Source organism: Chiloscyllium punctatum, chromosome 10, assembly GCF_047496795.1.
Source record: "Chiloscyllium punctatum isolate Juve2018m chromosome 10, sChiPun1.3, whole genome shotgun sequence".
NCBI classification, from domain to species: Eukaryota; Metazoa; Chordata; class Chondrichthyes; order Orectolobiformes; family Hemiscylliidae; genus Chiloscyllium; species Chiloscyllium punctatum.
Window position 1 is genome coordinate 45,662,696 of NC_092748.1, and position 12,667 is coordinate 45,675,362.

Here is a 12,667-nt window from a genome sequence, read left to right on the forward strand (position 1 = left end):
TTAAATAAAGCTTTCCCCTGAAGATCACTGGTTCATTCAGTCAAATCAGTGAAACCATAAACAAGAAATATTTTGTATCACTTATATTCATACTGACTTATTTTACTATTGTTAACTGATGGAGAAAAGTAACCACCTATGATTATATAAATGTTATATATCTGTACATACTTGTAACTTTTTTATATCTCTTTACATATTTGGTATATGTAGCAATGCTAAATCAATCTTGTTTTCAAGGTGAAGTAATTTATTTTATTGTGTCGTAGTTGGAGGGGCATATTGTTGTATAAATAATGGTACGTGTGAACATTAACAATTAATAACATTTCTTGTTTTAACAAGTTTCACAAAGACTGCATTGACCACTGGCTATTGCATGAATCTAATTCATGTCCAATTGATGGACACGCAGTCTATAATCCATTAACCTGGAATGAAGGATCAAGCAGATGCAAAAAGAGAGAGGCATTCACCAATTCTGAGCATTCCAGCTCTAATATTCAACCGGATAAACCTCAGTTTGCTATTCCAGTGATTGGTTACCATTCATCACTGAGAAGAAGCAGCAATCAAACCTATGGTCAGCTCAATCAAAACCAACGTCAAAGAGGATATGGAGATCAAAATTCTATAAACATCACAAAGGATTTTGCTGTAAATGGATTAAATTACTTCCGTTTGAATGAAATAAAAAATGAAGCAAGCATAGATCAAGGTCATAATACACAACATTCAATACCTGGAGGAATGTTTGAAGAACATGTCCCAGATCTTTTACCTGATACAAGAGGTAAAAATAATTCTGCATCTGTTCAAATTGAAGCAAAGTCAAAGGACTCTAAAGATAGTCAAATAAAGAAAAGAAATATTGTCATTAGCAAGACTCATAGCGTTGGTTTAAGTGGTACATCGATATTGCAGTCCATGCACAACAGCAAATCTAACTCAACAGAATTATCACCGCAACAGATCTTACAGGTGGAGCTTTGTCCACATGACAGTAGTTCCATACAGAGAACTCAAAGCAGTGGGCTTAAAGGTGAAATCAGAAAACAAGTTGGACTCCTTTCAAGAAAAGTCAGGTGTGCATCCATGAGTTCAGCCACCAAATGTGTGAGTCTTGCTATGGAAGGAGTCGCAGTGAACACCAGATTATAAAGCCATTCAATTATTGTAGCATATTGTCTAGCAAGAAGTTTAAAATTATTAATACAGCTGTTACTTGAAATTTGTAAAACCTGTTTTCTAGTAACATTTTAAAAATTTTGGACAAAATCACAAAGTTTTTGGAAATCCACAATTCATGCATGACTCTCTAAGAAAGCAGAAACTCAAAGTTATCCCACAGAAATTTCAAAAATGAGAGCCTTTACCTATATTGCAAAATCTAATTAACCAAGAATAACAAAAAGGTAGCATCAAAATATAGTAGCATATCACTTGACTTGAGCGTTTTAATAAATGAGTCAATGTCTCTACCAGGTTTTATAGTCTATATTTTTTGTTCAGAATTATTATGTGTGGGAATATTTTAGTTTATAGTGTTTCTTGATCATTCATTTTACTTTGAATCACGTGAAGATGTGTAGCCCATTATACTTTTTTTTCTTTTGTTTAGTGTTATTCCAAGAAATAAAGTGCAGTTAGTACGGCAGAACTTAGTATTTTAAAAAATCAACTCTTGCATTTTTGTCAGATACTGCAGGCTATCCTAAAACAACAACTCTGTCACACTTTAGACTAGTTAATAATGGACATGTTAAATATTATGAGATAATGTATTTGATACTAAATAATACATAGTATAGAAAATTATATTTGACAGCATTTACTGAACATAACAGCAATGTTATGAAATTGTTACTTCCAGTTAATGGTGGTAATATGCTGTAAATTAATAATCCAGAAAATAATGAATATGCAGTTATTGTTCTGTAAAAGAATAGCTCAAAGCAGATTCTTATCATCTGAATCATTTTATTAAATTGACCTACTTATTTGAAAGAAGCAACAGAAAATCGAACAACTCATCTGACTAATATCAAGTCTGATATTACTTGAAAAGGGACCAAGAAAGGGTAATCCAGTTCACCTGCTTGGAATATGGAAAAAAGTTGACTTAACTTTAAATATGATTAAAAGAGACTGTTAACTACATATCCTGACTTTTTTATTTTAAAGAGTTTATTGTGTTTCATAACTTTTTAGCAACATAATTAACTCATTAGTTTATAAAATAAAAATACATTTGTTTTTATTTCATCTGCTGTCAACTTAATTAAATACACATTCTCCTCTATCTTTAATGCCCATTGTTCCCAGTAAACATTTACTGTATCCGCCTTGACTGTTCCACACTAACATGGCCCATTCACACTTAACTGTTAACACAAAAGTATTTGTAGTCAATCCTCTCATGAGTTGACATTTTAATTGATTTTCTCTCTTTGGGTACTATATCACTCCTGTCCAAAACCAGTGATAGCAATCGAAAAATTATCCTCAAACTTTGAAGTTCTTAAATGTAGTTATTGTACCCTCACAAAAATATGCCCATCTTTTCCACGAGGCTATGTCTAAATTTCTATAATCGGTTAAAAATCTCACAACACCAGGTAATAGTCCAACAGGTTTAGTTGGAAGCACACTAGCTTTCGGAGCGGCGCTCCTTCATCAGGTGATAGTGGCGGGCTCGATCGTAACACAGAATTTATAGCAAAAACTTACAGTGTGATGTAACTGAAGTTATACATTGAAAAATTGATGGTCTGTTAAGCTTTTCATCTGTTAGAATACAGTGATAGTTTCACTTCTTTCATGTGTAAATCACAAAACCTTTTTTTAAAAGTTGCATTCTCGGGTTAGCTGTTAACAAAGGTGATAGCTGGACAATATATTGAAGGTGTTAGCCCCCTGTGTTCTCTGTCTATGCCATGATGTTTAGATTGATTCTAATCTAAAAAGTGAGATAACAGTACACACACACAGACAAAGACCCACATGCACACATATATTTTGTGGAGTGAATTTGTACTTGCAGAGTTACATTGCACTTTGCTCAAAAACTTCATACATTCATGTAGAACTCTGAGCTCAAAAACTGCATGAATTTATGTAAAACTTTGAAGCTTATCTAAAAAGTGAGATAACAATCTAAACATCATGGCATAGACAGAAAACACAGGGGGCTAACACCATCAATATATTGTCTAGCTATCACCTTTGTTAACAGCTAACCCGAGAATGCAACTCTATAAAAAAAGGTTTTGTGATTTACACATGAAAGAAGTGAAACTATCACTGTATTCTAACAGATGAAAGGCTTAACAGACCATCAATTTTTCAATGTATAATTTCAGTTACATCACACTGTAAATTTTTTGCTATAAATTCTGTGTTACGATTGAGCCCGCCACAATCACCTGTTGAAGGAGCGTCGCACCGAAAGCTAGTGTGCTTCCAAGTAAACCTGTTGGACTATTACCTGATGTTGTGTGATTTTTAACTTTGTACACCCCAGTCCAACACCGGTATCTCCAAATAATTTCTATAATCAAGTATAGACTAACCTGGCGGTGACAAAAATGTATGGTATTCTGTGGTGTGGAAGTGTAGTGTATTATCTACTTTCATTCTCCTTGTCCACTTTGCATTCTTTGAAAAGGTTGATCAAAACATCCTTTTCCAATGCCTCTCCTCCGTTGTCTAGTTCTTTGGGACTGCCACCATTTAGTTCTACTCTTTCCTATTAAATTATAGTGAGTGCATCTTGGCCCCCTGTTCTTTCTTATCTATATGTTGTCCCTTGGCAGCATCCACTAAAGGCACTAGTTCAGCTTCCATGCGTATACTTGAAGTGATGTACATTTTCTTGGTCCTTTTTTTGAAGAGAGGTTTTAAGACAGAGGCGCAGAGGTGTCTATTTGAATCCAATAAAGTGAACAGCTTGTGAGACCTTGTATTTTTTTTTAAAAGTTGGAGCAGACTGAATGGGTGGAGTCAAGCTCTCCCAGAGGCAGGATTTTCAGTAGCAATTGCTATGGTCTTGAAGCGGAGTTTGGAAGCTGCAGTACATTTCTCCCTGCTGCTCTCTCTTTCAGACTTTTATTTTGATATTTTTCCTCCTGTTTAGTAGTTAACTAATCTATTATTCTGTTAAGTTTTTCAATAGAGTTGTTTTTCTTTTGTTTTTGTATTTTAATTATAGTGTATGAATAAAGTGTGTTTTGTTTCAAGACCGGTAGTTTGACCAATCGAATTGCATCTGGAATACAAGGCCTGGCACTTGCCTTTAAGACATGAAAAAGTTAGGGTCTAGGCCATCTTCTTAATATACTTTGAGGGGACTTGGTCTTGTCTATAACAATGCTGAAGATACTAACATGTACTAATGATGTCACTTTAGATAGATATCTCCAGCATGTGATGGTTTCCATCTCAGGGTATTAAAATAAATAGGAAATGAAATTACAGATGCAATAATCCAAATGATCTGGAGATGTCGGTGTTGGACTGGCATGTACAAAGTTAAAAATCACACAACACTAGGTTATAGTCCAATAGGTAGCACTAGCTTTTGAAGTGATTACATTAGATTCCCTACAGTGTGGAAATAGACCCTTCGGCCCAACTAGTCCACACTTGACCCTCCAACGAGTAACCCACCCAGACCCATTCCCCATAACTAATGGACCTAACTCTATGGGCAATTTAGCATGACCAATTCACCTAACCTGCACATCTTTGGACTGTGGGAGGAAACCGGAGCACCCAGAGGAAACCCCCTAAGACACAGGGGAAATGTGCAAACTCCACACAGACAGTCACCCGAGGCTGGAATCGAACGCTAGTCCCTGGTGCTGTCGGGCAACAGTGTTAACCACTGAGCCATCATGCTGCACCTTCATCAGTTGGTTGTGCAGTGCACAATTGTAAGACATAGAATCTATAGCAGAAGTTTACAATGTGATGTAACTGAAATTATACATTGAAAAAAAATGGGATTGTTTGTTAGGTCTCTCATCTGTTAGAGTGTCCATGTTAGTTTCACGTCTTTCATAGTAAATCACAAATTCACCCCACATATTTGTGGGGTGAATTTGTACTTGCAGAATTTACATTGTACTTTGCTCAAAAACTGCATGAATCCACGTAAGTCTCTGTTAACCCATTTTTAAAATTAGAATCAATCTAAACAGTATGGCACAGACAACTGGACACGGGGGTTTAACACCTTCAACGTATTATCTGGGCTGACACCAATTGTTAAAGTTAACCTGCGAATGTAACTTTTAAAAAAGGTTTTGTGATTTACATATGAAAGAAGTGAAACTAACATGGTCATTCTAACAGATGAGAGATTAACAAACAATCAAAATATTTTTCAATGTATAATTTCAGTTACATCACACTGTAAACTTTTGCTAAAGATTCTGTATCTTACAATTGTGACCTCCACAACCACCTGATGAAGGAACGGCGCTCTGAAAGCTAGTGCTTCCAATTAAACCTGTTGTGTGACTTTTAATGCATTAAACCAAGGTTTTCAAAATTGGACTGGAAAATTACAGATGTTATTCTGTTAACTAAGAAAGGTGGAAGAGACAAAGTAAGCAACTATAAACCAATCTAAAGTTCATTGTGGGAAGTTACCAAAATCAGGGACAAAGTAACTGAGTAGTTATATACATTTGAGCATTGTGATAAGAATGCATCTACAGGTATAATCTATATCAACTTCCAGAAGAAATTGCAGGCAACTAATTGATATGGCTGATAAATTGAATGGAATGTCAAAAAAGAACATGAAGGATAATCGCTCTGTACACTGGCAAGATGTCACAAATGTGTTTCTCAAATATCTACATGCCAAAACACTTGAATTTATATTCATTAATGCAAATCAATAAGAGTGGCCGTGTAAGTAAGAGAAGAAACCAAAAAAAAATGAGAGCAAGTCATTCTTCAGATTCCATTTGAAGTAGTAGATCCATTGTGGGTATCACACCACAAGCTGGATACACTGACCCTAGAGAGGATGTGGTGCAGATTCACAAGGAGGCTAGTGGAGTTAATTGATTAAATTATGAGGGGACTGATTAAATCAACTTGGTGTGTATTACAGGTGTTCTGATCAAGTTCATTAAAGTAATAGAAGACTTTTGTAAGATAGATAAAAAGGAACAGTTTCTGCTGGCGGAATAGGGCAAGGGGTATAATCTTAAAATTAGAGCCAGAACATTAACAGTGAATTCAGGAAGCACAATTTCACACAAAAGGTACTGAAAATTTGGATGCTGAGTTAACTAAAACCTTCAAGATTGAGGTTAATACATTTTGTCAGGCAAGGGAATGAATCGAAAGTGGGTAAAAGAAGATGAATTAATGACATAACTGAATACCTGTTTCGGACAGATTGCAAATATAACATTTCCCTCCCTGTTCTTATCCACCCAAATCTCATAGCCTCAGGGTTTGGAACTAGTTCATCATTCCTTCAAAGTGAAACATCACACAACACCAGGTTATAGTCCAACAGGTTTAATTGGAAGCACACTAGCTTTCGGAGTGACACTCCTTCATCAGGTGATAGTGACTAGAAAGCTAGTGTGCTTCCAATTAAACCTGTTGGACTATAACCTGGTGTTGTGTGATTTTTCACTTTGTATACCCCAGTCCAACACCGGCATCTCCAAGTCATTCCTTCACTGTCACTCAAAATTTGGAGCTCTCTTTCTAACAGCAGGTGAATGAATTAAAATTAAACTCCTACTGTTAATCTCAATAGGAATCTCCACATTCCTAAGCTTCTACAATTTTCCTCTCAATACCTGCAGCCTCTCAGAAAATATCTGGCCCTGACTATCTCTAATCATTATCTCATTGCTATTTGTGCACAAATTAGCTGCAGCATTTCTGATAATAAAATGACTATAATATACTTCATTGACTGTAACATCTGTGGGATGTCCTGAAGTTATGAAAGGGTCACAGCATAAGCAGTATTAGGTCGGAAATTGTTCACTTTATTGAATGAGCTCTTCCATAACACAATATTGCAACTCACACAATTTTGTAAAGAGATGATTACAAGTATTTTCAGCCACTGTCATGTATTGTAGAAGTTTCCTCATCTTCTCTTGAGATGTTTTGCAGCTCATGATTTCAGAATACATTTCATTTGTGAGGCCAAACCCCATCATTTGATCTGTAAGCTCTTCAACGTTTTGCACCTTCTGAACAAGATTCGCCCAGTTTTGTTGCACAAAGGTTTTCTTGTCTGTTGTTGCAAAACATGGAAAGAAATGTAGGAATTAATGTCACACCTAAATGTAAGAAGTTAAAAGACAGAATTTAAAGAAATCAAACTTAAAATCTGCTTTGACAACATGTGATGTTAACATCATGAAATTGAATATTATAACACCTCCTTTTACCTGATTTGAAAAGCTAATTTTTAAAAAAATCTTTCAGCTATTATTCTGAAACAATTAGAAAAAAAAACTTTCTAGCTCAAATGTCTTTATAATTTGGTCTAATAAAAATTGCCTCTGAGAATCAAACAGTTTTCTATTGGATCTTAATGTGAGAAAGATGTACACCCCAAGGGACAAATACAAGATGTAAGGGTCAACAGAAAACTAAATGCAAAACAAATCAGAATGCAAAGAAAAAGCATGTGCTGATGATTGGAAGAGGTACACAGAATGAAACAGGATAATTACAGAATTAGTGCTATAAAAAGCTGATGTAAAATGAAACTTGAAGGGAAACCGAATGCACACAAGAAACCTTTGCAGTTAAAGAATTCAAAATGAAGATAAGTAAGCATTGTGGGCCCCTATAAAACTTAACAATGGTAATATTATATCAGAACTGTTAGAAAAAAAAAATTGCCAGTATTTACAGTAGAAAAAGAGGATACCATGACAGAAGTCACAAGGAAGTTAATATTAATTCAGGGACAGGTACCAAAATTAATATAAGCAATTTAACAGTAATAAAATTAATGGCATTAATTGTGTCAAATCCCCAAGACAAGATTGTTTCAAACCAAGGTTGTAAACTCTACATACGTTGACTAGCATGTTTCTTACATTACAACATTGAGTAAGTTTCAAAAAATATCTCATTGGACATAAAACTGCATGGAATATCTTTGGTCATGAAAAGCAGTATCTAAATTTAACTCCTAGATGTCTTAACTGCGATCTTCCAAAGTTATCTAAAATCAGGAATTGTTCTATTAGACTGGAAAAGTGCACTTCATTCTACTATTTAAGAAAGGCAAGAGAAGGAAACCAGTGAATTAGACCAATTAATGTAACATACCCTAAAATTAAAAGCCTGGTCTTTCAAAAGAACAGAGAACAATCCTACATGTTAAGTTTGGAACACTTCCACAAATAGCAGTCATTAACTTTACATCTGAAATTAATACATTATTTTCTAAAGACATTAACGGATGTGGAAAGCAAGTATGTGGGCTTAGGTCACATATCAGTCACAAACTCACTAAAAACAACACAGGCTGGTTCGCTAAATGCCTAACTTTGTTCCTATGTTGCTGTGTGTCAGGCAAAAGACTGAATTTCATTGACGTTTGAGACTGGCCAGTGCAGTACTTTTACATAAAAAAAGGGAGTAAGATTAGGCCATGTACTCCCTTTACCCACTCCAACTTTCAAAATCTCACACCTGATCATGTATCTCAACTTCACTTTGCCATTATTTTCCCAAATCTCTTCTTTCTTTAATGTCCAAAAACATAGATTTGAATATTCCTACCCTCATAGAAATGGATGTGGAAGTGTATGCCAGGAAAAGAGCGAAGATAAATTCATAAGGGAAAGATCCTGCCTGATCGATGGCAATTAGGGATGCTAACCTAACCAGTGATGCCCATACTCTCTAAATGAATAAAAATAATACCAGAAATTGCAGATGGAATTTAATCCTGATAAGGTAATACATTTGGAGAGGTCTAATAAGGGAAGTATGAACACAATGAGTGGTAGTTTCGTAAGGAGTACTGAAGAACAAAGTGTACAAGTTCAGAGATCCCTGAAGGTGTTAGCACAGGTAGATAGGGTTGTGAAGAAGGGGTGTGGGATGTTTTCCTTCATTAGCCAGGGCAAAGAATGTAGGAGCAGAAGTCCTTTTGCAACTTTATGCAGCAGTTGTGAGATCACCACACCATTCTATGGATGTGACTGCACTGGAGAGGGTGCAAAGGAGATTCACTAGGTTTTTGCCTGGATGGATGCCTGGGGGCGGCATGGTGGCTCAGTGGTTAGCACTGCTACCTCACAGTGCCAGGGACCCAGGTTAGATTCTCGCCTCGGGCAACTATCTGTGTGGAGTGTGCACATTCTCCCTGTGTCTGCATGGGTTACCTCCAGGTGCTCCGGTTTCCTCATCACATAATCCAAAGATGTGTGCAGGCCAGGTGAATTGGCTATGCTAAATTGCCCATAGTGTCATGTGCGTTAGTCAGGGGTAAATAAAGGGTAGGGGAATGTGTCTGGGTGGGTTACTCTTTCGAGAGTCAGTGTGGACTTGTTGGGCCGAAGGGCCTGTTTCCATACTGTGGGAAACCTAATCTAACCTCTGGAGAGTCTCAGTTACGAGGAGTTACTGGACAGGGTGGGTTTGTTTTCCCTAAAGTAGAGGAGGCTGAGGGGGGATTTGACTGAAGTATGCAAAATACTGAGAGGCATACATACGGTAGATCGTGAGGATAATTTACCCTTGTAGACATGTCCAAGAGCAGACGGCATAAGTTTAAGGTGACAAATAAGTGGTTTTGAAGGAACCTGAGGGAGCATATTTTCCACCCAGAGGGTGGTATAAATATGGAATATGGTTGGCTGAGCAGATGGTGAAGACAAGTAGTCTCACAACATTTAAGAAGCAGCTAGATGAGTGCTTAAAATGCCAAGAGGGCAACTGAGAGAAAAATTACATTCTCCCTGTGTCTGCGTGGATTTCCTCTGGGTGCTCCGGTTTCCTCCCACAGTCCAAAGATCTGCAGATTAGGGCGAGTGGCTGTGCTAAATTGTCCAGGGATGTGTAGGTTACGTTAATTAATAATGGGAAATGCATGCTTCAGAAGGGGTGGTCTGGGTAGGATGCTGTTAGGAGGGTCGATGTGGAATCAATGGGCTGAATGGCCTGCTTCCACACTGTAGGGTTCAATGTCTACTTGTATACACTGCTGTGGATCTGGAGTCACATGCAGGCCAGACTAGGTAAGGATGGCAGCTTGCTTCCCTAAAGGGCTTTTCAAACAGTCAATAACAGTTTCAAGCTCATTATTAGACCTTTAACTCCAGATTATTATTTAATTCAAATTCCACCATCTGCCATGACAGCATTGGAACCTGGGTCTTCAGAACATTCCCTGGATCTCTGGATTAATAATCTAATGGTAATACCACTAGGCCAGCTGAACTCCCAAAAGTTATTGAGTTAAACTGAAAGCTCTGTGGAGGACTTTGAAAAGCAAAATCTAGGAGTAGCTAAGTTGTATGTGGTGCTAAAAATAGAACAATGAAAACAGACATGAGAAGTTAACTCTCTCCACAATTGCTGCCAGCTTTAGAGTATTTTCAACAGTTTTGTTTTATTTAATATTAAAAATAATGGAGAGCTTTCTATTTAGGAGGAGGGGGGAGTATTTAATGAAATGTCTCCAGTGTTGATGGCACTTCTATATTTCTATTTTATGCAAATAACCTTGATTCAGCAATAGAATTAGAAGGCCTACAACAATTACAGGATGTGTAATGTGTAAACAGGGAGAAGAATAACAAAGTTTGGTGCAGAAGAGTGTTATGATATTTTGAAGGCAAAATGGTTAACAGATAGTCTGTGAATAATGCTAAAATTATGAAGGATGGATTTAAATTAAAATTTGAGAGAAGGTAGACTCTATGCAAAATATATCTAACAATGCTGCACTGAAACAATGTTGACTAAACTGTAGATTGCAAATTTGGGAAGAAGTTGTGATCATTCTGTATAGTATTCCAATAGGACCATCCCTGAATATAATTGAATACAGTTAAAGCTGCCCAGACTAAGAGAGACACTTAAGCAGGGTATTTTAAAGACAGCCTTAAGAATCCTCTGAATGGACAAATTTAGAGGGTCAGAACAATCCTCCTCATTTACAACTCTCTTGTGTTCTTACAAATAAAAACGCATGTAGGAAAAATGAAATACCTGTCACTTTGCTTTCCAGGTCTTTAGTGTTTATTTTCTTCATCGGAGCTGCAAGGAAAAGATTAAAGATTTGTTATCCCTGAGTGATACTCCTTATTGAAAATATGACACATGTATGTTTTACATTAATCAATTCATACACAGTGTATGAATTCTACTCCAAGTCATTTCAGGCAATTATTGTATAATGAATTAGTCTCATCTTAAAACTATTTTAGGTTGGAGTCTCATGGTCAATGGTAGTGCACCTACTTCTAAACCAGAAGATCTGGAATTAATTACTCACTTTCCATGGAGCTGTGTCATAACAGTTCTGAATAGGTTGATTAAAAATAATGTTGGGCTCTTCAGGTGCAATGGCAGTGCCAAATCTGAGCCAAGGTACAAGGTTCCAGAGTTGTGTCATAACATCTGGGAGGGAAGTAAGGGGGAAAGTGTGGGCGGAGAAATGCAAAACTTGCGCCCACACCTCCCCCCTTACTTCCCTCCAAAGCCCCAAGGGATCCTTCCATATCTGCCATAAATTCACCTGCACCTCCACACACATCACTTAATGCATCTGCTGCACCCAATGTGGCCTCCTCTATATTGGGGAGACAGGCTCCCTACTTGTGGATCGTTTCAGAGAACACCTCTGGGACACCCTGACCAACCAACCCAACTACCCCGTGGCTCAACACTTCAACTCCCCCTCCCACTCCACCAAGGACGTGCAGGTCCTTGGACTCCTCCATCGCCAGACCATAGTAACACGACGGTTGGAGGAAGAGCACCTCATCTTCCGCCTAGGAACCCTCCAACCACAAGGGATGAACTCATATTTCTCCAGTTTCCTCATTTCTCCTCCCCCCACCTTGTCTCAATCCCAACCCTTGAACTCAGCACCACCTTCCTAACCTGCAATCTTCTTCCTGACCTCTTCGCGCCCACCCCCACTCTGGCCTATCACCCTCACCTTAACCTCCTTCCACCTATCGCATTTCCAACGCCCCTCCCCCAAGTCCCTCCTCCCTACCTTTTATCTTAGCCTGCTTGGCACACTTTCCTCATTCCTGAAGAAGGGCTCATGCCCGAAACACCGATTCTCCTGCTCCTTGGATGCTGCCTGACCTGGTGCGCTTTTCCAGCAACACATTTTCAGCTCATTTTCTATAGTCCATAAATTTATACAGACCGCTAATCCAACAGAGCAAAGAAGCTATCATGTGTTGTTGCATTATGTCACAGTAACACAATTACAGAACACTAGCCATTAATATTATAAGTGGCAACCAATGAAAAACAGATGATTGATTAGGGGAAGTATTTCAAGTATACTGTAATTGAAGAATAAGCAATTAAATCAATTGTTAATAAAAGCCGTATTTTATAGTTATTTGCTACCATTTACATTAATTGTTCTATACAAAGTATTGTTCAATCAAACAGTGGGAAAGGA

At 37.4% G+C, this 12,667-nt stretch overlaps 1 protein-coding gene across 6 annotated transcripts in view; it reads left to right on the top strand.

Moving 5' to 3' along the window:
• Window positions 1-12,667, top strand: part of zswim2 (zinc finger, SWIM-type containing 2) — a 74,301-nt gene that overhangs the window by 47,456 nt on the left and 14,178 nt on the right. For 4 of the 6 annotated variants that reach the window (XM_072579041.1, XM_072579044.1, XM_072579043.1 and 1 more), the window contains exon 12: window positions 346-1,481. The exons of 1 other annotated variant lie outside the window; for it this stretch is intronic. In XM_072579041.1, coding sequence (XP_072435142.1) covers window positions 346-1,161 — 816 coding nt within the window. In that variant the 3' untranslated portion in view covers window positions 1,162-1,481. Of the gene's footprint in view, window positions 1-345; window positions 1,482-12,667 lie in introns of those variants that run through there. One more of the 6 variants, XM_072579047.1, reaches the window with a different exon arrangement.